The sequence below is a fragment of the Oncorhynchus keta genome, chromosome 11, assembly GCF_023373465.1.
Source record: "Oncorhynchus keta strain PuntledgeMale-10-30-2019 chromosome 11, Oket_V2, whole genome shotgun sequence".
Classification (NCBI taxonomy): domain Eukaryota; kingdom Metazoa; phylum Chordata; class Actinopteri; order Salmoniformes; family Salmonidae; genus Oncorhynchus; species Oncorhynchus keta.
The window spans coordinates 28,317,266-28,343,346 of record NC_068431.1 but is presented as its reverse complement, the minus strand read 5'-3'; the positions used below and the strand labels follow the sequence as shown (position 1 = coordinate 28,343,346).

The following is a 26,081-nucleotide window of genomic DNA, read 5'->3' as shown; positions in this document are numbered from 1 at the left end:
TTATAAGGTACTCCATTTCAGGGAATTTGGGAATTTTTAATCCACATTGCTGATTTATCATGTCCGTCGACGTCAAGGACAAATTAGTTATCAAAGCTGTTGTCATACTCAATTGTGGACATTGATATGGATTTAGATAGCAGCGATAATATATTGGTTAGAGTCAGGCCGGCCTTTAATTTGTATTAAATTAAGGAAAATAGGCCATACTAACCAAGTCAATTTGTTGACCAAGTAGTCCCCCGTTTGCACATATAGTGTCCGTATGGTATTGAGTGTACGCTTGTTACGTTTCTTACCCCCATACCTTTTCAATTTAGTGCTTACTCAGAAATCTAAACCTGAGCCACTTTAAAATCCATTACTCGGCCGTGATGTCACTCGCCACTCTTTTCCTCGCCTGGGGCATTTTTAAATCTCTGGAAAGTTTTATTTTGGTCAAAGAAAACGGGATAATTATAAGTGCTCTGGCTGAAATGACATGCCACTCGCTGCAGTAGCAGCACAGCAGTACTTTTCCCCTGGGTCTGCCTGTCACTCACTAAACCTAGGGCCACATGTGCTGGGGGGGGGAGTGTGTGTGTGTGTCTCTCAGTTGGGGGTCCCCACTAGAAACATCACCAGAATGAGAGGGGTAAGGGGTTAGAGGCTCAGTCAATGAGAGGCACTATGTGTTTTAATCTTAGTGCCATGGTCTATTGAGACGTCCTAATCATGAGCAAAATACCTAGATGTTCAGATGAGAAACTGTGAAAGATTTGAGGAAAATTGCGAGAGTCTATTGTAATGATGGCTGAATGGTCATTGCTAATATATCATTAAGCACGGTTCTGGGCGATACTAGAGACAGATAATGTTGGGTCGAATGTAACACTAGGTCTTTACAGTTTCTGCCCAGAAAACTTGCTATGAAAAAGATTATTGGCTGATACCAATATCATGTTTCTTATAGGCCATCACCAACTATATAATTGTGTAAGTGTGTATGTGTGTGTATGTGTGTGCTACATTTGCTGTGGTGGCTGTCCTCGTGGGTGTTCTGGAATGTGTTGGAGTGTTCTCTGTGTTCTCTGTGTGCCGTGGCTCCATGCTCAGTATGTGCTGTTATGATAAGTGTGTGTGCTTTGGCATATATGTGTGTGATGATAAATCGGCACTCCGGTTGCCTTTGGTTCCCCACAGGGTATCAAAGTACTACAGACAGTAGGGCAACAGAGTGAGTGGGAGGCCACTATGGTTGGACGAAATGGGTATGATGTCACCAGGCCTCTAGACCATCGTCGTAGCAACACCTACCTTTAATCCACTGGTGCCTGTACCAGTGTGCCTCAGAAAAAGAAAGATGCACACACTCTTTGGGTAAGATGTTTTTTTATATAAATAATAACCTAGGAGCTGCTTAAACTGTCTGCCCCCCCCCACCCCCCCACCCACACAAACACACACACTCACTCTTGGGGCGAGATGTTTTTTCTATAAATAATCTACATGTAGTGTAATTGTTGGAGGTAAGTGGCATTAGGGTAGCACAATATGCTGTGATTGCGATTTGACTTGTGATATACACTGAGTGTATAAAACATTAGGAAAACCTGCTCTTTCTATGACATAGACTGACCAGGTGAATCCAGATGAAAGCTATGATCCCTTATTGATGTCACTTGTTAAATCTACTTCAATCAGAGACAGGTTAAAGAAGGATTTTTAAGCCTTCATAGGGTGAGGGGCAAGATAAAAGAGGGGCAAGACAAAATATTTAAGTGTCTTTGAACACTGTCGTGACTTGATTTTAACATTTATTTGAAGAATTATATATCTAATTAACTAACAATTCAACAATTCAATTCAATTAATCAAGTAACAATTAACTCATTAGGATCTGTGGCACCACGAGAACAGATCTTAAAGAGTTACCATCTCCCTAATTAAACTCTAAAACCTATCACAGTCAATTTTTTTAACCTCTTTTTCTCCCCAATTTCGTGGTATCCAATTGTTGTAGTAGCTACTATCTTGTCTCATCGCTACAACTCCCGTACGGGCTCGGGAGAGACGAAGGTTGAAAGTCATGCGTCCTCCGATACACAACCCAACCAGCCGTACTGCTTCTTAACACAGCGTGCATCCAACCCGGAAGCCAGCCGCACCAATGTGTCAGAGGAAACACCGTGCACCTGGCAACCTTGGTTAGCGCGCACTGCGCCCGGCCCGCCACAGGAGTCACAGGTGCGCAATGAGACAAGGACATCCCTACCGACCAAGCCCTCCCTAACCCGGACGACGCTAGGCCAATTGTGCGTACTACACAACAGTACTACACAAATTGGTTTAATTATTTATTTATTAGCTAATTAAATGGGAACTCAGGATAAACATACACACTCTGCACTATTTATTGATTGGAGATGTAATACTATAAAAACAGGTCCCTAGCAGAATGACAACAACGTGGCTTCTTGTTAACCTTTCTGGGAACGGTGCTAGCCCTAGCGGAACACCTGGCCTACAGCCAGTGAAATTGCAGGGTGCCAAATTCAAACAACAGAAATCTCAGAATTAAAATTCCTAAACTTCTTGTTAATCCAACCACAGTGTCTGATTTCAAAAAGGCTTTACGGCGAAAGCACTCCATGCGATTATGTTAGGACAGCGCCTAGCCACAAAAACCATACAGACATTTTCCAGCCAAGGAGAGGCGTCACAAAAGTCAGAAATAGTGTTAAAATTAATCACTAACCTTTGATGATCTCATCTGGTAGCACTCCCAGGACTTCATATTACACAATAAATGTTTGTTTTGTTCGATAAAGTTAATCTTTATGTCCAAAAACCCCTGTTTAAATTGGCGCGTTATGTTCAGTAATGCATTGTCTCAAACAAAAATCCAGTGAAATTGCAGAGAGCCAAATCAAATGACAGAAATACTCATCATAAACATTGATGATAGATACAAGTGTTATACATAGGCTTAAAGATTAACTTCTTGTTAATCCAGCCGCTGTGTCAGATTTCAAAAAAGCTTTATGGCAAAAGCACACCATGCGATTATGTTAGGACAGCGCCTAGCCACAAAACCATACAGACATTTTCCAGGCAAGGGGAGGCGTCACAAAGTCAGAAATAGCTTTAAAATGAATTACTTACCTTTGATGATCTTCATCTTTGATGATCTTCATCTTGTGGCACTCACAGGACTCCACTGGCTAGGCCACTCCAGGACCTTGAAATGCTTCTTACGAAGCCACTCCTTCGTTGCCCAGGCGGTGTGTTTGGGATCATTGTCATGCTGAAAGATCCAGCCACGTTTCATCTTCAATGCCTTTGCTGATGGAAGGAGGTTTTCACTCAAAATCTCACGATACATGGCCCCATTCATTCTTTCCTTTACACGGATCAGTCGTCCTGGTCCCTTTGCAGAAAAACAGCCCCAAAGCATGATGTTTCCACCCTCATGCTTCACAGTAGGTATGGTGTTCTTTGGATGCAACTCAGCATTCTTTGTCCTCCAAACACGACGAGTTGAGTTTTTACCAAAAAGTTATATTTTGGTTTCATCTGACCATATGACATTCTCCCAATCTTCTTCTGGGTCATCCAAATGCTCTCTAGCAAACTTCAGACGGGCCTGGACATGTACTGGCTTAAGCAGGGGGACACGTCTGACACTGCAGGATTTGAGTCCCTGGCGGCGTAGTTTGTTACTGATGGTAGGCTTTGTTAATTTGGTCCCAGCTCTCTGCAGGTCATTCACTAGATCCCCCCGTGTGGTTCTGGGATTTTTGCTCACCGTTCTTGTGATAATTTTGACCCCACGGGGTGAGATCTTGCGTGGAGCCCCAGATCGAGGGAGATTATCAGTGGTCTTGTATGTCTTCCATTTCCTAATAATTGCTCCCACAGTTGATTTCTTCAAACCAAGCTGCTTACCTATTGCAGATTCAGTCTTCCCAGCCTGGTGCAGGTCTACAATTTTGTTGCTGGTGTCCTTTGACAGCTCTTTGGCCTTGGCCATAGTGGAGTTTGGAGTGTGACTGTTTGAGGTTGTGGACAGGTGTCTTTTATACTGATAACAAGTTCAAACAGGTGCCATTAATACGGGTAACGAGTGGATGACAGAGGAGCCTCTTAAAGAAGAAGTTACAGGTCTGTGAGAGCCAGAAATCTAGCTTGTTTGTAGGTGACCAAATACTTATTTTCCACCATAATTTACAAATAAATTCATAACAAATCCTACAATGTGATTTTCTGGATTTTTTTTATCATTTTGTCTGTCATAGTTGAAGTGTACCTATGATGAAAATTACAGGCCTCTCTCATATTTTTAAGTGGGAGAACTTGCACAATTGGTGGCTGACTAAATACTTTTTGCCCCACTGTATATGCATATCCAAGCTTCTGGGCTTGAGTAACAGGCAGTTTACTCTGGGCATGCTTTTCATGCAAACTTCCCAATGCTGCCCCCTATCCCAAACAGGTTTTAAAGAAGAGATGGAGAGGGAAAGAGAGAGGGACAGAGATGCTTAACATTAGTACATTCAGAAACTATTTTCATCTACAGTAACCATATACTTTGCACACGAACTGCCGCCCGCTTTGAGTAAGAAATCATGAATGTATTTATGTGAAATGCCTGGGTTCACCGGGGATTTCTCGGTGAATAGGGCAGCCTTGGAAAGAGGGTTGGGCCTTTTCGCAGCACGCTTGTGAGGCTCTGATTGTCCGAAATGGTTCCAACAAGTCTTCTACTGTTGTCCTTCTTTGTAGTTGGCTGGTATTCGGTGACTTGTCGTGTAGTTCTGTTCAGTTGATTTTCCATTTGCTCTTGAAGATGCTTCTTTGAAGATAGGCTAGCCAGCCGTATCGATGGTTCCCCAGTGGGGTGATGAATGTAGCGTAATACGGTGGTTTAAGCAGAATAACAGGATGGTCCTAAATTTGCTTTTGAAGATACTTTACTTAGGACAGCCAATCAGCCGTACCAGTGATTGTCCATGAGGTGTGTTTATCTTCTCCACCTCATGTTGAGATTCAAAGTTCCAACCATTATAAACGTGCAGCTATAACTTCACATTTTTCTAGTCAAATGTTGTTTTTTCTTAACCCATCCTTTATACCTTTTCTTGAAAGGGTTGGTTCCAGCAGGCTGGCACGCTCCCTGATCTCACTCCGGGGCGGTGACTACTTACTGTGCAAAGTTATTGAAAACAATTATCTCTTATAGCTTCTCACATCACATCCCTCTCTTAAAAAAACACTTTACTAATTTTACATATTACATGCAGAACATATAATATGGAAACTGTATATATGGAGTGGGTATACTTTCCAAGTTACATTATTTCCTCTATAACATTTTTAATGACATCACAAAATAACAAACAAAATTACATTAGTGTTCTATAGGTTGCCTCAGACCATTCCCCACGTTCTAAGTTCAAAATATTTCTCCAGTATTAGCTTTTAAAGTGTTAGCGAGAAAAAGGTATGTTGAGACAAAGACATTCCATTGGTGAATTTGGAGAGGGAAAGCCTGGATCTTCTCCGTTGATTTACAACAAGACGTGAGTTGTTTATCCCCACTAGATCTTGAGTGTGTCAAGTACTGCAACGCTGCAGTGTTTTTCATGCTCAAAAGTTTCCCATGTGTATCAAGAATGGTCCACCATCCAAAGGACCTCCAGCCAGCTTGTGGGAAGCATTGGAGTCAACATGGGCCACCATCCCTGTGGAAAGCTTTAGACATCTTGTAGAGTCCGTACCCCAAGGAATTGAGGCTGTTCTGAGGGTAAATGGGGGTGAAACTCAATATTAGGAAGGTGTTCCTAATGATTTTTACACTCATTGTAGATCAAAAAACTTGGTTGAAATGTTGAAATCATTCAAATAGAATGATTTATATTAAGAAGCAAAGAACAAAGCAACATTGTTCTTGCATTTGACCTAACAGAACAGCATGCAAACATAAAGTGAATCTAACAGCGTGGAGGAGGAACTGAACTGCTTGATTTACGGGGGCAGGGCTTGGTGTATGGAGTGAGAAGCCGCACGAGGAGAGTGGGACGCCCTTACACATCTCAAATTTGCAGTTTGTTGTGTTGCTCTGGATGTCATTAGTTTCAATGGGGTCTGTCCGCAAAAGAGTGGCATCTCAGTGCCCCCTTGTGTCTGAGGCTCCATAGGAAATAGATGGCGTATACTTTGATTTTTTTCAAACTCTGCTTGGTCTTCAGTCTGAAAATAGAACAGTAAGTTCTAGAAATGATTAGGTACTAGAAATTATTACCATTTTAATAATAATGTTGAATAATAGCAACAGTATCTTCAACATTTAGCTAGCTAGTGCTAAGGTTAGCTGCTCTGTGTAAGCTAGCTTGACTTGCTAGAAAGTAAAAGATAGTAAAAGAAACAAGTTGAGGAAAAAGAAACTAAAATAAAACATGTTTTATTATCACCTGAAACAGTATGCTTCTCCTTTCTTGAGTTAAACATTTTTTTTGTGCAAATTTGCAATATCACAAAATAAATGCAATCTCTGATGAGAGACAGGCTCTCCTCCATCTTGTGTTACAAACACTACCAGTAGCGGGGAAATACTGAAATCGGTCCAGTTGTGTCCAGTTGTGTCCATGCCGAGAGAGACGATAAACGGAGTAATCTATAAAAATGGATGTTACACGCAGTGTCGTTTCAAAATATTACATCCGATACAGTATGGATCTCTTGCGATATGAATATTACACATGTGAATATTGCAATTATTATGTGAATTTGATTAATTGTGTGTGAGCTGTCCAGGAGCTACCTCCTTCTCCCACACACGCGCGCACACGCACACACACGCGCACACGCACACGCACACGCACGCACGCACGCACACACACACACACACACACACACACACACACACACACACACACACACACACACACACACACACACACACACACACACAGCCTATGATTAATAAGTAATTACAACCAGCTCAGCTCCCAGTGGCCACGGGGCCGCTCGCTGTCTGTTCCCTGATGGCTCCCAGATGTGTCCTGTAGGACGGAGGAGAGGTGAGGAGAGCCCATAGAGAGTGGGAGACGTGCCTAACTCTCCAGCCCTACTGCTTAACCCTAATGGGCCACATATTATGACACAATAGGTCTTTACAGGCCTGACATTCACAGCGACAGTCAGTCGTGACCGTACAAGCTGTTTATTTCTGGAACTGAGGGGATAGCCAAATCGCTCTAAATGGAGGTCTCTGTCGAGAGTCGTTTCCCCAAGCCTGGATTAGCGTTCATGCAGGGTCTCAGCAGTGTGTCGACTATGAGGGTCCTGCCAAGGCTTGACACCCTTTTTAACCGATGGGTGTTCTGTCCCCCAGTAGCTAGGGGATGCAAGCCATTACCATCATGATTAGAAGAGTCCCTATAATACACAATAATACAGTACATCCACAAAGATATGTGTAATGAATGACAATATACCCATCTCTTTCTCACTCTCCCACCTCTCCCTCTCTCAGGTAGAAGGCTGTGTGTGCTGCTCGTGTCTCTGATGTCAGCCGGGGGTCATGATTCAGACTGGAACAGACCCTGCAGGCCCCACCAAAGTAAGTCCACTAGTCCAGACAACATCTCTACACTAAACCATGGCCATACTGCATTGGATCAGCTGTACCATGAAAATATTGCTTTTCATTTATTAGTAGAGAGTACTTGCCGAACCATATTGGACATATGCTGTGACTGAATCTGAGTCTCTTCCATTCATTTCGATACTGTGAATGGAGGATATACACAAGTGTATCAAAGCAGAGAAGTAGAGTGTGTAAGCAGTACCTACACTGTGTGTGTGTGTGTGTGTGTGTGTGTGTGTGTGTGTGTGTGTGTGTGTGTGTGTGTGTGTGTGTGTGTGTGTGTGTGTGTGTGTGTGTGTGTGTGTGTGTGTGTGTGTGTGTGTGTGTGCATGCATGTACAGTATGTGTATGAGTGAGTAACTCCATGGCCTCTTCTGGGAATAATTGACCTGGACTGCTTTTCCAATCCTCCTCCTCTCTCTCCATACCAGTGGATTAGAGTGGGCCAACTGTCTCCACCAGTGTTATGTCTGCTTCTGGTAAAGCCATGACAGTGTACTGTGTGACTGCTGGGCGTTAATTTTACTGCTACGTGGTAGCTGGCTGCAGAGACGCTTTTTTATCTCCTTAAATTCCTCTTCTCTCCTCAATAAAACAGAGGACTGCCAGATGGGGGTCCCCCAAGGATCTTTTTCACAGGATAGGGTTTCATATCAGCCTAGAGAGTACTGCTCCAAAAGGAAATAGTCCAGAATTATAGCTTTTCATGGTCCAGTATTAGACAATGAAGCCTGAGGTTAATGTTTATTTTGTGTTAAAGTCTGCAGGTGTGGGCTCCCTATTACCCTCGCACCTGTGTGTAACGCTATTGTGACGTTATTGTAGAGGTATTTCAACACCTTTTGCCGTTTTAGGTTAGATCTGTGAATGCATTGCGTTGAGTCAATATTATGCTATCCATAGAGGGTGTTGCAGTGGATGACAAGGAGATGTCTTTAGGGGAAGCAATAGGGCCATTGTGGATTGCGCCAATGTGATTATGAGGGTGGTCCCGAGGGTGGAGTACTTATTCATTGTCATAAAGGTCTAGAGCAGAATTTCATTTGTTTGGTTTGGCTGCAGGCCCGGGACCGTTGAGTCTGCAGATTGCAGTCTACGACGTTATCTACATGTACTGTACCTCACTGATACACTCTTAACAAGTCTGTCATACATGACCTAGCATTTGGTCATAACAAGTAACAACTTAATGACATGAAGACATGAATAAGTATAAGTTATGTGTGATTTGATGTCCTTCATAGGTCTGTGCCTCATTATGGTGCTGAATGACAGTACACTGAAATAAATGAAGGTTATTAAATGGTTATTCCTTATCTCTTAAGGTTCCTGGAAGAATTCATGCCCAATAAAGTATCTTTGAATTAAATGTGGGCTTCTTGATGTGGCATCTACGCTTCTTCAGAATTCTAAAAGTTTATTGAAATGTATGGAAACCTGCAGATGTCTCCATTTCAGTGTAACATTTCTATTGCTGCGCCACCCAGGACCCCGGGTATGCAGGTATGCAGTGAAATCAGAAAGTATTCATACCCCTTAACTTATTCCACATTTTGTTGTGTTACAGCAATGCCATGGATTAAATCAATATTATTTTTCTCACCCATTGACCCAAAATACCCCATAATGACAAAGTGAAAACATGTAAAAACTTTTTTTTGCTAATTTCTTGAAAATAAAATACAGAAATATCTTATTTACTTAAGTCTTCACACCCCTGAGTCAATACTTTGTTAAGAACCTTTGGTAACGATTAGAGCTGTGAGTCTTTCTGGGTAAGTCTCTAAGAGCCTTCCACACCTGGATTGTGCAACGTTTGCCCATAATTATTTTCAAAATAATTCAAGCTCTGTCAAATTTGTTGTTGGAAATTGTTACACAACCATTATCAGGTCTTACCATAGATTTTCAAGTAGATTTAAGTCAAAACTGTAACTCGTTTACTCAGGAACATTCATTGTCTTCTTGGTAAGCATCTCCAGTGTAGATTTGGCTTTGTGTTTTAGGTTATTGTCCTGCTGAATGGTGATTCATTTCTCAGTGTCTGGTAGAAAGCACATTGAACCAAGTTTTCCTCTAGGATTTTGCCAGTGCTTAGCTCCATTCCGTGTCTTTATTATCCTGAAAAACTCCCCAGTCCTTAACGATTACAAGCATACTGTACCTATAACATGATGTAGTCACGACTGTTCTTGAAAATATGGAGAGTGGTAAATCAAATCATTAAATCAAATGTATTTATATAGCCCTTCGTACATCACCTGATATCTCAAAGTGATGTACAGAAACCCAGCCTAAAACCCCAAACAGCAAGCAATGCAGGTGTAGAAGCATGGTGGCTAGGAAAAACTCAATAGAAAGGCCAAAACCTAGGAAGAAACCTAGAGAGGAACCAGGCTATGTGGGGTGGCCAGTCCTCTTCTGGCTGTGCTGGGTGGAGATTATAACAGAACATGGCCAAGATGTTCAAATGTTCATAAATGACCAGCATGGTCAAATAATAATAATCACAGGCAGAACAGTTGAAACTGGTCATCAGCACTGCCAGGTGGACTGGGGGCAGCAAGGAGTTATCATGTCAGTTAGTCCTGAGGCATGGTCCTAGGGCTCAGGTCCTCCGAGAGAGAGAAAGAAAGAGAGAATTAGAGAGAACATACTTAAATTCACACAGGACACCGGATAGGACATGAGAAGTACTCCAGATATAACAAAGTGACCCTAGCCCCCCGACACATGAACTACTGCAGCATAAATACTGGAGGCTGAGACGGGAGGGGTCAGGAGATTTAAAGTAGATTTAAGTCAAAACTGTAACTCGTTATGTTTTGGATTGAATTTGCCCCAACATTAACACTTGGTATTCAGGACAAAAAGTGAATTGCTTTGACACATGTTTTGCATTGTTGCATACAGGATGCATATTTTGGAATATTTTTTTTTCTTTACAGGCTTCCTTCTTTTCAAATCAAATCAAATAAAATTGTATTTGTCACATACACATGGTTAGCAAATGTTAATGCTGTCACGCCCTGGTCGAAGTATTTTGTGTTTATCTACATGTATTGGGTCAGGCCAGGGTGTGGCATGGGGTTTTTGTATTGTGGTGTGTTTTGTCTTGGGGTTTTGGTGTGTATGTATGGGGATTGTAGCTAGTGGGGTGATCTAGCAAGGTCTATGGCTGTCTGGAGTGGTTCTCAATCAGAGGCAGGTGTTTATCGTTGTCTCTGATTGGGAACCATATTTAGGCAGCCATATTCTTTGAGTTTGTCGTGGGTGATTGTCCTTAGTGTCCTTGTTCCTGTATGTATTAGTTTTCACTAGTATAGGCTGTTTTTGGTTTTCATTACGTTCTTTGTTGTGTTTGTGTTTTAGATTCGTGTTACGTTTTTTTTGTTCATTAAACATGGATCGCAATCTACACGCTGCAGTTTGGTCCGACTCTCCTTCACCACACCTAGAAAACCGTTACAATGCGAGTGTTGCGAAATGCTTGTGCTTCTAGTTCTAGTTCCCACCATGCAGTAATATCTAACACGTAATCTAATCTAAGAATTCCACAACAACTACCTTATACACACAAGTGTAAAGGAATGAATAAGAATATGTACATAAAAATATATGGATGAGCGATGGCCAAACGGCATAGGCAAGATGCAGTAGATGGTATAGAGTACAGTATATACATATGAGATGAGTAATGTAGGGTATGTAAACATTAGATAAAGCGCCATTGTTTAAAGTGGCTAGTGATACATTTATTACATCAATTTTTCCATTATTAAAGTGGCTAGAGTTGAGTCAGTATGTTGTCAGCAGCCACTCAATGTTAGTGATGGCTGTTTAAAAGTCTAATGGTCTTGAGATGGAAGCTGTTTTTCAGTCTCTAGGTCCCCGCTTTGATGCACCTGTACTGACCTCGCCTTATGGATGATAGCGGGGTGAACAGGCAGTGGCTCGGGTGGTTGTTGTCCTGGATTATCTTTTTGGCCTTCCTGTGACATCGGATGGTGTAGGTGTCAAGGAGGGCCGGTAGTTTGCCCCCGGTGATGAGTTGTGCAGACCTCACTTTCCTCTTGAGAGCCTTACGGTTGTGGGCGGAGCAGTTGCCGTACCAGGCGGTGATACAGCTCGACAGGATGCTCTCGATTGTGCATCTGTAGAAGTTTGTGAGTGTTTTTGGTGACAAGCCGAATTTCTTCAGCCTCCTGAGGTTGAAGAGGCGCTGCTGCGCCTTCTTCACCACGCTGTCTGTGTGGGTGGACCATTTCAGTTTGTCTGTGATGTGTACGCCAAGGAATTTAAAACTTTCTACCCTCTCCACTACTGTCCCATCGATGTGGATAGGAGGCTGCTCCCTCTGCTGTTTCCTGAAGTCCACGATCATCTCCTTTTTTTTGTTGACATTGAGTGTGAGGTTATTTTCCTGACACCACACTCCGAGGTCCCTCACCTCCTCCCTGTAGGCCGTCTCGTTGTTGTTGGTAATCAAGCCTACCACTGTAGTGTCAAATCAAATCAAATCAAATGTATTTATATAGCCCTTCGTACATCAGCTGATATCTCAAAGTGCTGTACAGAAACCAAGCCTAAAACCCCAAACAGCAAGCAATGCAGGTGTAGAAGCACGGTGGCTAGGAAAAACTCCCTAGAAAGGCCAAAACCTAGGAAGAAACCTAGAGAGGAACCAGGCTATGTGGGGTGGCCAGTCCTCTTCTGGCTGTGCCGGGTGGAGATTATAACAGAACATGGCCAAGATGTTCAAATGTTCATAAATGACCAGCATGGTTGAATAATAATAATTATCTCTCTTGATCCTAGGTCCTGGCAGAGTTGTGCAGACTCAGGACAACTGAGGTTTGGAGGAATACGCAGGTTTAAAGAGGAGTCCGTAATTTGCTTTCTAATAATCATAATCTTTTCCTCAAAGAAGTTCATGAATTTATCACTGCTAAAGTGAAAGTCATCCTCTCTTGGGGAATGCTGCTTTTTAGTTAGCTTTGCGACAGTATCAAAAAGGAATTTCGGATTGTTCTTATTTTGCGCAATTAAGTTAGAAAAATAGGATGATCGAGCAGCAGTAAGGGCTCTTCAGGTACTCCAGTTTGGTGTGGCGCCATTTCCGTTCCAATTTTCTGGAAGCTTGCTTCAGAGCTCGGGTATTTTCTGTGTACCAGGGAGCTAGTTTCTTATGAGAAATGTTTTTAGTTTTTAGGGTTGCAACTGCATCTAGGGTATTGCGCAAGGTTAAATTGAGATCCTCAGTTAGGTGGTTAACTGATTATTGTCCTCTGGCGTCCTTGGGTAGGCAGAGGGAGTCTGGAAGGGCATCAAGGAATCTTTGTGTTGTCTGTGAATTTATAGCACGACTTTTGATGCTCCTTGGTTGGGGTCTGAGCAGATTATTTTTTGCAATTGCAAACGTAATAAAATGGTGGTCCGATTGTCCAGGATTATGAGGAAAAACATTAAGATCCACAACATTTATTCCATGGGACAAAACTAGGTCCAGCGTATGACTGTGACAGTGAGTGGGTCCAGAGACATGTTGGACAAAACCCACTGAGTCGATGATGGCTCCGAAAGCCTTTTGGAGTGGGTCTGTGGACTTTTCCATGTGAATATTAAAGTCACCAAAGATTAGAATATTATCTGCTATGACTACAAGGTCCGATAGGAATTCAGGGAACTCAGTGAGAAACGCTGTATATGGCCCAGGAGGCCTGTAAACAGTAGCTATAAAAAGTGATTGATTAGGCTGCATAGATTTCATGACTAGTAGCTCAAAAGACGAAAACGTCATTTTATTTTTGTAAATTGAAATTTGCTATCGTAAATGTTAGCAACACCTCCGCCTTTGCGGGATGCACGGGGGATATGGTCACTCGTGTAGCCAGGAGGTGAGGCCTCATTTAAAACAGTAAATTCATCAGGCTTAAGCCATGTTTCAGTCAGGCCAATCACATCAATATTATGATCAGTGATTAGTTCATTGACTATAATTGCCTTTGAAGTAAGGGATCTAACATTAAGTAGCCCTATTTTGAGATGTGAGGTTTCATGATCTCTTTCAGTAATGACAGGAATGGAGGTGGTCTTTATCCTAGTGAGATTGCTAAGGCGAACACCGCCATGTTTAGTTTTGCCCAACCTAGGTCGAGGCACAGACACGGTCTCAATGGTGATAGCTGAGCTGACTACACTGACTGTGCTAGTGGCAGACTCCACTATGCTGGCAGGCTGGCTAACAGCCTGCTGCCTGGCCTGCACCCTATTTCATTGTGTAGCTAGAGGAGTTAGAGCCCTGTCTATGTTGGTAGATAAGATGAGAGCACCCCTCCAGCTAGGATGGAGTCCGTCACTCCTCAGCAGGTCAGGCTTGGTCCTGTTTGTGAGTCCCAGAAAGAGGGCCAATTATCTACAAATTCTATCTTTGGGAGGGGCAGAAAACAGTTTTCAACCAGCGATTGAGTTGTGAGACTCTGCTGTAGAGCTCATCACTCCCCCTAACTGGGAGGGGGCCAGAGACAATTACTCGATGCCGACACATCTTTCTAGCTGATATGCACGCAGAAGCTATGTTGCGCTTGGTGATCTCTGACTGTTTCATCTTAACATCGTTGGTGCCGACGTGGATAACAATATCTCTATACTCTCTACACTCGCCAGTTTTAGCTTTAGCCAGCACAATCTTCAGATTAGCCTTAACGTCTGTAGCCCTGCCCCTGGTAAACAGTGTAATGACGCTGGATGATTCGTTTTAAGTCTAATACTGCGGGTAATGGAGTCGCCAATGACTAGAGTTTTCAATTTGTCAGAGCTAATGGTGGGAAGCTTCGGCGTCTCAGACCCCGTAACGGGAGGAGTAGAGACCAGAGAAGACTCGGCCTCTGACTCCGACCCGCTGCTTAATGGGGAAAACCGGTTGAAAGTTTCTGGCGGCTGAATGAGCGACACCGGTTGAGCGTTCTTACAGCATTTCCTTCCAGAAACCGTGAGAAAGTTGTCCGGCTGCGGGGACTGTGCCAGGGGATGTATACTACTATCTGTACTTACTGGTGGCACAGACGCTGTTTCATCCTTTCCTACACTGAAATTACCCTTGCCTAATGATTGCGTCTGAAGCTGGGCTTGTAGCACAGCTCGCCGTAAGGCGAGTACAGCGACTGCAATTAGAAGGCATCATGTTAATGTTACTACTTAGCTTCGGCTGTTGGAGGTCCTGACGAATCGTGTCCAGATAAAGCGTCCGGAGTGAAAAAGTTGAGGAAAAAATAAATAAATATATGAACGGTAATTAAAAAGTGTCATCTGCAAACTTGATCTTTGAGTTGGAGGCCTGCATGGCCACGCAGTCATGGGTGAACAGGGAGTACAGGAGAGGGCTGAGAACGCACCCTTGTGGTGCCCCAGTGTTGAGGATCAGCGCGGTGGAAATGTTGTTACCTACCCTCACCACCTGGGGCGCGGCCTGTCAGGAAGTCCAGGACCCAGTTGCACAGGGCGGGGTCGAGACCCAGGGTCTCGAGCTTAATGATGAGTTTGGAGGGTACTATGGTGTTAAATGCTGAGCTGTAGTCGATGAACAGCATTCTTACATAGGTATTCCTCTTGTCCAGATGGGTTATGGCAGTGTGCAGTGTGATTGCGAGTGCATCGTCTGTGGACCTATTGGGGTGGTAAGCAAATTGGAGTGGGTCTAGGGTGTCAGGTAGGGTGGAGGTGATATGGTCCTTGACTGGTCTCTCAAAGCACTGCATGTTGACGGAAGTGAGTGCTACGGGGCGGTAGTCATTAAGCTCAGTTACCTTAGCTTTCTTGGGAACAGGAACAATGGTGTCCCACTTGAAGCATGTGGGAACAGCAGACCCGGATAAGGATAGATTGAATATGTCCTTAAACACACCAGCCAGCTGGTCTGCACATGCTCTGAGGGTGCGGCTGCGATGCCGTCTGGGCCTGCAGCCTTGCAAGGGTTAACACATTTAAATGTTTTACTCACTTTGGCTGCAGTGAAGGAGAGCCCGCAGGTTTTGGTAGCGGGCCGTGTCAATGGCACTGTATTGTCCTCAAAGCGAGCAAAGAAGTTGTTTAGTTTGTCTGGGAGCAAGACATCGTGGTTCGCAAAGGGGCTGGTTTTTATTTTGTAGTACGTGATTGACTGTAGACCCTGCCACATACCTCTCGTGTCTGAGCCCTTGAATTGTGACTCTACTTTGTCTCTATACTGACGCTTAGCTTGTTTGATTGCCTTGCGGAGGGAATAGCTACACTGTTTGTATTCGGTCATGTTTCTGGTCACCTTGCCCTGATTAAAAGCAGTGGTTCGTGCTTTCAGTTTTGTGCGAATGCAGCCATCAATCCACGGTTTCTGGTTGGGGAATGTTTTAATAGACTCTGTTTGTACAACATCACCGATGCACTTGCTAATAAACTCGCTCACCGAATCAGGGTATGCATCAATGTTGTTGTTCGAAGCTATGCGGAACATATCCCAGTCCACGTGATCGAAGCAATCTTGAAGTGTTGAATCCGATTGGTCGGACCAGCGTTGAACAGACCTGAGCACGGGTGCTTCCTGTTTTAGTTTCTGTCTATAGGCTGGGAGCAACAAAATGGAGCCGTGGTCAGCTTTTCCGAAAGGAGGGCGGGGGAGGGCCTTATATGCGTTGCGGAAGTTAGAATAACAATGATCCTGGCTGGCTGAGATTTAGTGTTTATTTAATTTTTTTAAAGTGTACTGTGATCATGCGGCTACTGTAGCTCAGTAAATTATTATGTTTATCTTTAACCACTGATTCCTCGTCTGGTCTCATCTCTACACCTGGGTCCAACCTTACATATCACAGATAATTGTATGTGTGGGGTACAGAGATGAGGTAGTCATTCAAAAATCATGTTAAACACTATTATTGCACACAGAGTGAATACATTATTTATTATATTAACTTATTATGTGACTTGTTAAGCAAATGTTTACTCCTGAACTTATTCATAACAAAGGTGTTGAATACTTATTGACTCAAGCCAGCTTTGAATTTTTAATTAATTTGAACATTTCAAAAAACATTATTCCACTTTGACATTATGGGGTATTGTGTGTAGGCCAGTGACAACAAAAATATCAATTGAATCAATTTTAAATTCAGGCTGTGTATCAACAAAATGGGGCAAAAGTTAAGGTGTGAAAACTTTCTGAAGGCACTGTATCTACTCAAAGTTTAGACACACCAACTCATTCCAGGGTTTTTCTTTTACTATTTTCTGCATTGTAGAATAATAGTGAAGACATTTTTATTTTTATTTTTTTATTTCACCTTTATTTAACCAGGTAGGCTAGTTGAGAACAAGTTCTCATTTGCAACTGCGACCTGGCCAAGATAAAGCATAGCAGTGTGAACAGACAACACAGAGTTACACATGGAGTAAACAATTAGCAAGTCAATAACACAGTAGAAAAAAATGGGCAGTCTATATACAATGTGTGCAAAAGGCATGAGGAGGTAGGCGAATAATACAATTTTGCAGATTAACACTGGAGTGATAAATGATCAGATGGGCATGTACAGGTAGAGATATTGGTGTGCAAAAGAGCAGAAAAGTAAATAAATAAAAACAGTATAAAAACAGTATGGGAATGAGGTAGGTGAAAAGGGTGAGCTATTTACCAATAGACTATGTACAGCTGCAGCGATCGGTTAGCTGCTCGGATAGCTGATGTTTGAAGTTGGTGAGGGAGATAAAAGTCTCCAACTTCAGCGATTTTGCAATTCGTTCCAGTCACAGGCAGCAGAGTACTGAACGAAAGGCGGCCAAATGAGGTGTTGGCTTTAGGGATGATCAGTGAGATACACCTGCTGGAGCGCGTGCTACGGATGGGTGTTGCCATCGTGACCAGTGAACTGAGATAAGGCGGAGCTTTACCTAGCATGGACTTGTAGATGACCTGGAGCCAGTGGGTCTGGCGACGAATATGTAGTGAGGGCCAGCCGACTAGAGCATACAAGTCGCAGTGGTGGGTGGTATAAGGTGCTTTAGTGACAAAACGGATGGCACTGTGATAGACTGCATCCAGTTTGCTGAGTAGAGTGTTGGAAGCCATTTTGTAGATGACATCGCCGAAGTCGAGGATCGGTAGGATAGTCAGTTTTACTAGGGTAAGCTTGGCAGCGTGGGTGAAGGAGGCTTTGTTGCGGAATAGAAAGCCGACTCTGGATTTGATTTTTGATTGAGATGTTTGATGTGAGTCTGGAAGGAGAGTTTGCAGTCTAGCCAGACACCTAGGTACTTATAGATGTCCACATATTCAAGGTTGGAACCATCCAGGGTGGTGATGCTAGTCGGGCATGCGGGTGCAGGCAGCGATCGGTTGAAAAGCATGCATTTGGTTTTACTCGCGTTTAAGAGCAGTTGGAGGCCACGGAAGGAGTGCTGTATGGCATTGAAGCTCGTTTGGAGGTTGGATAGCACAGTGTCCAATGACGGGCCGAAAGTATATAGAATGGTGTCGTCTGCGTAGTGAAATAACACATATGGAATCACGTACAGTAGTAGCTAAAAAAGTGTTAAACAAATCCAAATATGAGATTCTTCAAAGTAGCCACCCATTGCCTTGACAGCTTTGCACACTGTTAGCACTCTCTCAACCAGCTTCATGAGGTAGTCACCTGGAATGCATTTAAATTAACAGGTGTGCCTTGTTAAAAGTTAGTTTGTGGAATTTCTTTCCTCAATGCATTTGAGCCAATCAGTTGTGTTGTGACAAGGTAGGGTTGGTATACAGAAGATGGTCCTATTTAGTAAAAGACCCAAGTCCATATTATGGCAAGAACAGCACAAATAAGCAAAGAGAAATGACATTCCATTACTTTAAGACATGAAGGTTAGTCAATCTGGAAAATGTCAAGAACTTTGAAAGTTTCTTCATGTGCAGTCGCTAAAACCATCAAGCGCTATGATGAAACTGTCTCATGAGGCAGTCACTGCCAAAGGAAAGGAAGACCCAGTGTTACCTCTGCAGAGGATAAGTTAGTTACCAGTTTCAGAAATTGCAGCCCAAATCAATGCTTCACAGAGTTCAAGTAACAGACGCACCTCAATATCAACTGTTCAGAGGAGACTGTGTTAATCAGGCCTCAGTGAATTATGGTTGAATTGCTGCAAAGAAACCACTACTAAAGGACATCAAGAAGAAGACACTTGCTTGGGCCAAGAAACATGAGCAATGGACATTAGACCGGTGGAAATCTGTCCTTTGGTCAGCCTGTCCAACCGCCGTGTCTTTGTAAGATGCAGAGTAGGTGAACAGATGATCTCCGCATGTGTGATTCCCACCGTGAAGCATGGAGGAGGAGGTGTGGGGGTGCTTCAATTCACACTTAACCAGCATGGCTACCACAGTATTCTGCAGTGATACGCCATCCCATCTGATTTGCGCTTAGTGGGACTATCATTTGTTTTTCAACAGGACATGACCTAACACACCTCAAGGCTTTGTAAGGGCTATTTTACCATGAAGGAGAGTGCTGCATCAGATGACCTGGCCTCCACAATCACCCGACCTCAAGCTAATTGAGATGGTTTGGGATGAGTTGAACTGCAGAGTAAAGGAAAAGCAGCCGACAAGTGCTCAGCGTATGTGGGAACTCCTTCAAGACTGATGGAAAAGCATTCCAGGTGAAGCTGGTTGAAAGAATGCCAAGAGCGTGCAAAGTGGCTACTTTGAAACATCTAAAATATACTTTTTTGGTTACTACATTATTCCATATGTGTTATTTCATAGTTTTGATGTCTTAACTGTTATTCTACAATGTAGAAAATAGTAAAAAAATAAAGAAAAACCCTTGAGTGAGTAGGTGTCCAAACCTTTGACTGGTACTGTACGTATTGATTGCATTTTGATACTACCACAGTGTTATTTGGGTTGTTAATTGGATTAGTCTCTCCGTCATTGATTTCTTGCCTCTGTGTTGTATTTTTCTTAAAATTGTTATTGTTTGACATTTGACTGCGTTGTTAGGCGCTAGTAACAAAGCATTTTGCTGCACCGCTATAACAGCTGGTAAACTGTATGTGACCAAATACCCTTTGATTCAATTTGATATCTTAAGACTTCCCAACCCTGGCAGTCATTCTGAATTAAGGTTGTGAGTGAATACAATTTCTAATCGTTGGGTATCCTCACTCTTGTTGAAATCCAATAGGAATTACACATGACTTTGCAAGCCAGCATATAATGTGACTTGCAGGCCTGATGTGCCCTGTAAACTATGCGTTTCAGGCCACTGTATTAGGCTCAATTTCGAGAACTTCTGGAGCAGACAGAGTTAAGGAATAGAAAGCAGCGAGATCGGGCGATGGCGTTTTCCTCCTTTTATGGGGATGAGATCTGTCGGACATTTCCACCTGACCTAATTAAAGTACCCCTGGCCCAGCTGAGTAAGTGGCCATGAATTAAAGGATTATTCCACCAACTCCATGGGCTTTTTCTACAAGGTTGATCCTGTGTTTTGCGGGGACTCAGACACTCCGACAAAGAGGAGCGGGCCAGAAGCCACACCAACCGGTCCAAGAAATCTGGCATTCAGGAATTGTATTTGTGGGAGATCCGACCATAGCCCTTTTCTCTTTCTCTTTCTCTCTTTTTTTCTGTATTTGGATTTTTCGTTCGTGTGTGTTTTTTAAGTCTGAGGAGGGGGAGTATAGGGTAGAAGCAAACTTGTGGTCTGGTCACGTTCGTTTAAATTCTGTGCAGGCCAGGCATGTGGAGCAAAGCTGGGTAGATATTTCAGTCATTTGTTACCCGGCAGCCTCGGCGCGGGGCCGGAGTGGTTGCCAAGTTGTGACAGAGGCGCTGACACACGCACTCACATGTGTGCACAGCCCCGGCTGCAGGCAGCAAGGCAGCCAGGCCAGATGTGCTGCTCAGCTTGGCAGCTGGAGACAGAGAGAGAAACAGACAGGGCTTCGCAGAGCACAGAGGTAACCGATCCCACACTCCTCCTCTCTTAGATTCTGTTCTTTATCTCTTCTCTGCTCTCGACTAATCTCCCCTGTTTACTTTGTTGTTCCCACTCTTTCATTATTCCCTCTCTCATTGTCTTTTCCTTCTTCTTCTCTCATGTCTTGTCCTGTTCCTCATGTCCTCTTCCCAGTTGCTTCCCAGTTTCTCCTCTCTGATCTTTCTTTTTATTCTTCTCTCATCTTTTGTCTCTCACCCTGTCTGTTTCTCTCACTCTTTTGCTTCTCCATTATCAATACAAGCATGGAAGGTTCTCAGTCTGTGTGTCCTGTGTAAGGCACTGGGTTAGAGAACACAGGTTGCTTTATCTGTTCCTGTGTGAGACAGAGGGAGACCTGGAAGGTAGTCTCTGGTCTGTTAGACAGATCTCTGGCTTCCTGTGCTATTTTCAGTCACCTATATAAAAGGTCGCAAATGAATGCCACAGTTTTTCAGTGAGCTAATTATTTTTTCTCTGAAATAGATCCTATCATGTAGCCTGTACTGCCATGCATGCATAGGCAGTGTAGCTGTGAATGTTTTTGTGTCAATGGATGGAAAAAGTTATCATGATAATAAATGTAGACAGGGATAAATCCTAGTGTCAGATATGCTTGAGTAACTCACATTTTGTGGATATTATTCATTGATGTCAATGGGAGAGTTGTGAGCCTCAAGTTAGGATTCTCAATTTATTACGTAGTCCTGTCCAATCACAGTGGAATAACTAGACCATAAACTACAATCCTATACGTTAACAACTAGATGTAGCTATTCCATCCTCCATACAATAGTATTTCCCAGTCATTTTCTACCTAATTGGCAGCACAAACTTCTGGTTTCATGGATGCGAAGAGCATAATTAAACCTCAGAGTCTCTCTAGGGTCAGTGTGCAGGCTCTGGGTCCAGGCTCAGGCACAGGCACAAGCACAGGCTGGGCCAGTCTGTTAGGACCAGAAGCAACAACAGCAGCAGTCAGGAATTATTGTTTATTTCCACAATCAGGATGACTGATGCTGTCCCACTTAGGGTTCCAAGTGCTCAGCACACTGTGTGTAGTGTCTCAGGGCCCCGCCGGCCCCAATCAGCTAAAAACCATTAAGTGCTTCATTCCTGGCATGGCGCGATGGACCAAGGCAGAGGCCCTGTCTAGAAGCCAGCCTGAAGCAGGTTGCACTCAAAGGCACCACTTGTTGCAGCACTCCAAATTACTATTGGAGTTTCTGGTAGTGTCCCGGCAGACAGCTAGAGGGATAGACTGGACTGGAGGTTCTGGGAAATCCCACTGGTTGGGTTTGGTTGGGGTTGGGAAGAAGGGCTTTTTGTTGTGGCTGATACACTATGTTGCTGCTTGTCTTCTAGCAAGGATTGTTTGTTTGAGGGCTCACCACCCTATGTTGGAGATTTTTACAGTGTGATCTTCAATGTCAAATCATTCCCTCAATACTTATGTCTTGGTTACATTTACTGTTCAGGTATGGTCTATATTGGGTTTATAAAGGTGTTATAAGTAATTAATAAACATGTATAGTCTTTAGGAATTGTATTTCTTAAAATAATAAATCACAATTATAAAGAAATAATGTCTGACATGAACTCAAATGTATTGAACCTTTTGGTATTGGTGACTTGATTGTCTGTTTGCACATTTGGCTTATGCGTAGGTTGCCACCAAATATAAAAGTATCTATGGACACATGACAATGGACCATTGATGCTTTCATCATCATACCATATTTATAATATCATACTTCACAACCTGCTCAGAGCAATACAGGACTAAATCTGTTGTTTATTGTTGACTTGGTCCTGGCTGAGTATGTAGTATAAATTGGCACAGTGACGCGAGAAGGCAGGAATCCTGTCCCTCTCCCCTCCTGGCCATGGACATTCTTTCTGGCGGTGATTTCCTGCTCTGTGGCTTGACCCCGAAAGTCTTGTGGCGTGACTCATGGAGGGCTAGCGTGCCAGTGGTCTGGGTGTGGCCAAATGAAATCTATCACAGCGTGGCAGGCAGTCTGCCTGGGTCTCTGCCCTTGTGATAACACAGGTAGACTCATAGGTATCTACTCCAGACTGGCCAGTAGAGAAGAATGTTTCCCTTTCAATAATCTACTCTACAAAAGTATGTGGACACCCCTTCAAATTAGTGGATTTGGCTATTTCAGCCACATCCTCCATTTGGATGTGGCCTTTTACAACTTTACTGGAGCTATGGCATCAATGGTTGACCGTAATTTGCTATTAAAGTTATCAATTAAATCAATACAAGAGTAAGGCAGCATAGGTGGTGGAGTATTGTTCATACACTCAATGAAATCTGTAGCAACTTCAGAGGTAAGATAGCATTTCTTAATAATGCGTTCAGTATTACCCTGTGCTATGGGTAGCAAGGTAGTATAAAATAGACAGTGGTGATCAGAAAAAGCTACACCAACAATAAAGGATATGTCACTAGAAAATCCCTTGGTAATAACCAGGTCCAGAGAATGGCCGTGGTTATGGGTGGGCCCAGTAAAGTGTTGGATAGAGTCTATAGAGCTCAAAAGATTCATAAATTCAATGGCCTTGGAGTCAGTCTCTTGTCAACATGAATATTAAAATCACCCAACACAATGATTTTATTATAGTTCTCAAGGACAATAGACAATAGTTAAGATAAATCAGTAAAAAAAAGTGGGGCAGTGCTTTGGTGGCCTATACAGGGTTATGGCCAGCACTGGTGCCTGACATTTAAACAGTATAGCATGATGCCCAAAAGACCCAAAGTCGCCATACGAAATCTCCTTACAGTTGAGAGCATTAGTAAAAATGCTCTCAGTTAGTATGAAAAGCTGTAGTCCGGGGGGAGGCTTCAATAAGAGTCGCACTACAGTCTGATGACAGCCATGTTTCAGTGAGAAACATACAATCAACTTTGCGCTCAGTAATGAGGTCGTTCATGAGAACAGTTTTACTAGTGATTGCGCTAACATTTAAAATCGGCATATTCAATGAGTGTGGCCACTCTTCCCCTGGGGCATCTGCCTCGAGGTAACCAATGGAATAACAACCAAATTATTAATGTTACAACCATGTTTTCATGTCTCCAATCTAACAGAATGGTAGGAGATGACAGTTTGTATAAACTCACTAGAGGTCGGAGTTAAAGAAACATAAATTAGGTTACTCACAATAACCGTAGTGCCATTTCTACAGGAGTTGATATGCTTTCCAAGTCTTCTGTTACTTTTTCTGACAGGGAGAACTAGACTAGCACAACCAGACCCTGTCTGTCAGTCTCGAAAACAGTTTGCGATGTGGCTGGAAATAATCCTGGAACCCCTGTGATTAGGGTGAATCCCGTCTCTTTTAAAAAAGTGCTGGTTGCTCCCACAGCAAATCAAAGTTGTCACAAAAAGAGACATTCCTGTCATTTCTTCAGGTACTCGTTCGGGGCAAAGAGTCTGATAAAACGTTCGGAACCCCTTCGGTAGCACGGGAGGAGGCCAGAGAAAATTATTCTCTTTCCTGTGCTAGCGAGGGTGTTTACATTTTTTTTGTAGTCCTCCCTCAGTTCCTCAGATTTCCTAAAACGAAGGTCAATATTGGAGTAGTTGGCCAGAACCGTGGGCAGGAGAGAGTTGATGTCATGGACACGGGCTCCTGGTTGACAGTGGACCTTGATTGGTCCACAGATCGTAGGCAGGCCAAAATCTCTCACCAGTTGCCCACAATGGTGGTGGTCATGATGGAATCCGATGAGGAAGCTACCTGCTGAACTGCGGTGACCGTGGGGGAGGGTGCCACTGGGCGGCCGCCAGCTGTTGGTACAGTGCATTCGGAAAGTATTCAGCCCCTTTCCCCTTTTCCACATTTTGTTACGTTACAGCCTGAGTCTTCATATATATATATATATATACATATATTCTGCACATCTAACATTCCAGTGTTTAATTGCTATATTGTAATTACTTCTCCACCATGGCCTATTTATTGCCGTACCTCCCTTATCCTACCTCATTTGCACATACTGTATATGGACTTTTTCTACTGTATTATTGACTGTATGTTTGTTTATTCCATGTGTTGTTGTATGTGTCGACCTGCTTTGCTTTATCTTGGCCAGGTCGCAAATGAGAACTTGTTCTCAACTAGCCTACCTTGTTAAATAAAGGTGAAATAAAATTTAAAATAGACAGGTGTGTGCCTTTCCAAATCATGTCCAATTAATTTAATTTACCACAGGGGGACTCCAGTCAAGTTGTAGAAACATCTCAAGGATGATCAATTGAAACATGATGCACCTGAGCTCAATTTCGAGTCTCATAGCAAAGGGTCTGAATACTTATGTAAAGGTATTTCTGTTTTTTTATATTTAGTACATTTGCAAAAATGTATGGGGTATTGTGTGTAGATTGATGAGGATGTATTTATTTAATCAATTTTAGAATAAGGCTGTAACTAAACAAAATGTGGAAAAAGTCAAGGGGTCTGAACACTTCCCGAAGGGACTGTATACACCCATGATCCATGCTAACTCCCGTGGCTGGTAGGACCGTCTCAAGCGGGGAAAAACTGTTTGATAGCTGAATTGGATCTTCTTGGCTAGATGATGGTTGGCCAGACTTCCTCTCTGATCTCCTATACCTTGTGAGTGTCCAATCTCCCATGAGCCGCGGCGTTGATCTTAACATCGGTCCGTTGGATTGGAACAGATCGACAGCTTTGCTATAGAAGACATTTAAAACTGAGATTCGGTTTGCCTGGGTTACAGCATGGTCGGTGTATTTAGAAAGCAGTTTATCCTTTTCTCCCAGTCTAGCTAACAGCCGGAGGATCTCTTCCCTAAGCTGCTTGATGGTGATGCAAGCTGATTTAGGGCAGACAAATCCCTGTCCATTTTCCAGTTCCACCTTATCTTAATCTTTTTTATTGTGTGGAAATCATCTCACACCTGAAACATTTGTTCCCAGCCGTGGATATAAACACCGTTAGGCTAGCACTGCTAGCGTTAGCCTGCTCCGTTTCCATGGTGGCAGCAGCTAACTGTTACTTAACAGGAATCTGGGACACAAACTTGCGGTCCCAGCCGTAAAGGCTGACCGCATCGCTGAACCCATAGCAATACAAACTTTAGCTATGATTAAACACGATTTAATGAAAACTATTTCATAAAAACAACTAACCGAGTGTAGACAGTACACTGTTCTGTTGTGCACTTTGATGACGTCTGTTGCGTTAAAGGGTGCTTTGCTATTTTTGTTCAGCGGAATGACCTTTGCCTCCGTCCAGGCCTGAGGGCATACTTCGTCTTCTAGGCTTGAAACGAAGATGTGGCAAATAGGAGTCGCAAATTATTCCGCTACCAACCTCAGTAATTTACCATTCAGGTTGTCGGTTCCAGGTGGTTTGTCCTTATTTATAGATAGCAATTTTTTCACCTCTTCCACACTAACTTTGCATAATTCAAA

At 43.1% G+C, this 26,081-nt stretch overlaps 1 protein-coding gene across 5 annotated transcripts in view; it reads left to right on the top strand.

Moving 5' to 3' along the window:
* Positions 1-26,081, top strand: part of LOC118383424 (transcriptional regulator Erg) — a 79,447-nt gene that overhangs the window by 17,513 nt on the left and 35,853 nt on the right. For 3 of the 5 annotated variants that reach the window (XM_052529840.1, XM_052529839.1, XM_052529836.1), the window contains exon 2: positions 7,517-7,603. The exons of 1 other annotated variant lie outside the window; for it this stretch is intronic. In XM_052529840.1, coding sequence (XP_052385800.1) covers positions 7,565-7,603 — 39 coding nt within the window. In that variant the 5' untranslated portion in view covers positions 7,517-7,564. Of the gene's footprint in view, positions 1-1,182; positions 1,360-7,516; positions 7,604-26,081 lie in introns of all 5 variants that reach the window. One more of the 5 variants, XM_052529837.1, reaches the window with a different exon arrangement.